Source organism: Pygoscelis adeliae, unplaced genomic scaffold, assembly GCF_000699105.1.
Source record: "Pygoscelis adeliae isolate BGI_AS28 unplaced genomic scaffold, ASM69910v1 Scaffold102, whole genome shotgun sequence".
NCBI classification, from domain to species: Eukaryota; Metazoa; Chordata; class Aves; order Sphenisciformes; family Spheniscidae; genus Pygoscelis; species Pygoscelis adeliae.
Genome location: NW_008824228.1, coordinates 114,825 through 115,265, shown reverse-complemented (window position 1 = coordinate 115,265; position 441 = coordinate 114,825). Strand labels below are relative to the sequence as shown.

At 66.0% G+C, this 441-nt stretch overlaps 1 protein-coding gene across 1 annotated transcript in view; it reads left to right on the top strand.

Annotated features, from left to right (window-relative positions):
* The window catches only part of CA9 (carbonic anhydrase IX), a 43,719-nt gene that overhangs the window by 27,631 nt on the left and 15,647 nt on the right, over window positions 1-441 (top strand). The window contains exon 4 of the mRNA XM_009334824.1: window positions 4-43. Within this exon, the coding sequence (XP_009333099.1) occupies window positions 4-43 (40 nt within the window). The remainder of the gene's footprint in view (window positions 1-3; window positions 44-441) is intronic.

Here is a 441-nt window from a genome sequence, read left to right as displayed (position 1 = left end):
CAGGAGCACGGCGACGGGGACGCCCCGCACTCCCGGGAGAAAGGTGAGCAGGGGGTCCCCCGTGCGCGGGGCACGCCGATGCATGGGGCACGCCGCTGCTGGGTTTGGGGTCTCCTATGCACGGGGCACCCTGCTGCACGGTGCACCCCGGTGCTGGGCTTGGGGTCCCTGGTGCCTGGGCACCCTGATGTATGGAGCACCCCAATACTTAGTTTGTGGTCCCTGATGCATGGGGTGCCCTGAGGCACGGGGTTCCCCCCTTGCTGGGTTTGGGATCCTTGATGTATGGGGTATCCCAATGCATGGGGTGCCGGATTTGGGATGTTTTAGGGGGTCCCCAATGCTGGGGAGCTCTCCCCTTGCTTGGTTTGGGGGGGCTGCTGTACCTCCTGCTGCACCCTTGTTAGGGGTCCGAGTGTGCCCCTGTGGGGCTGGGCCCAC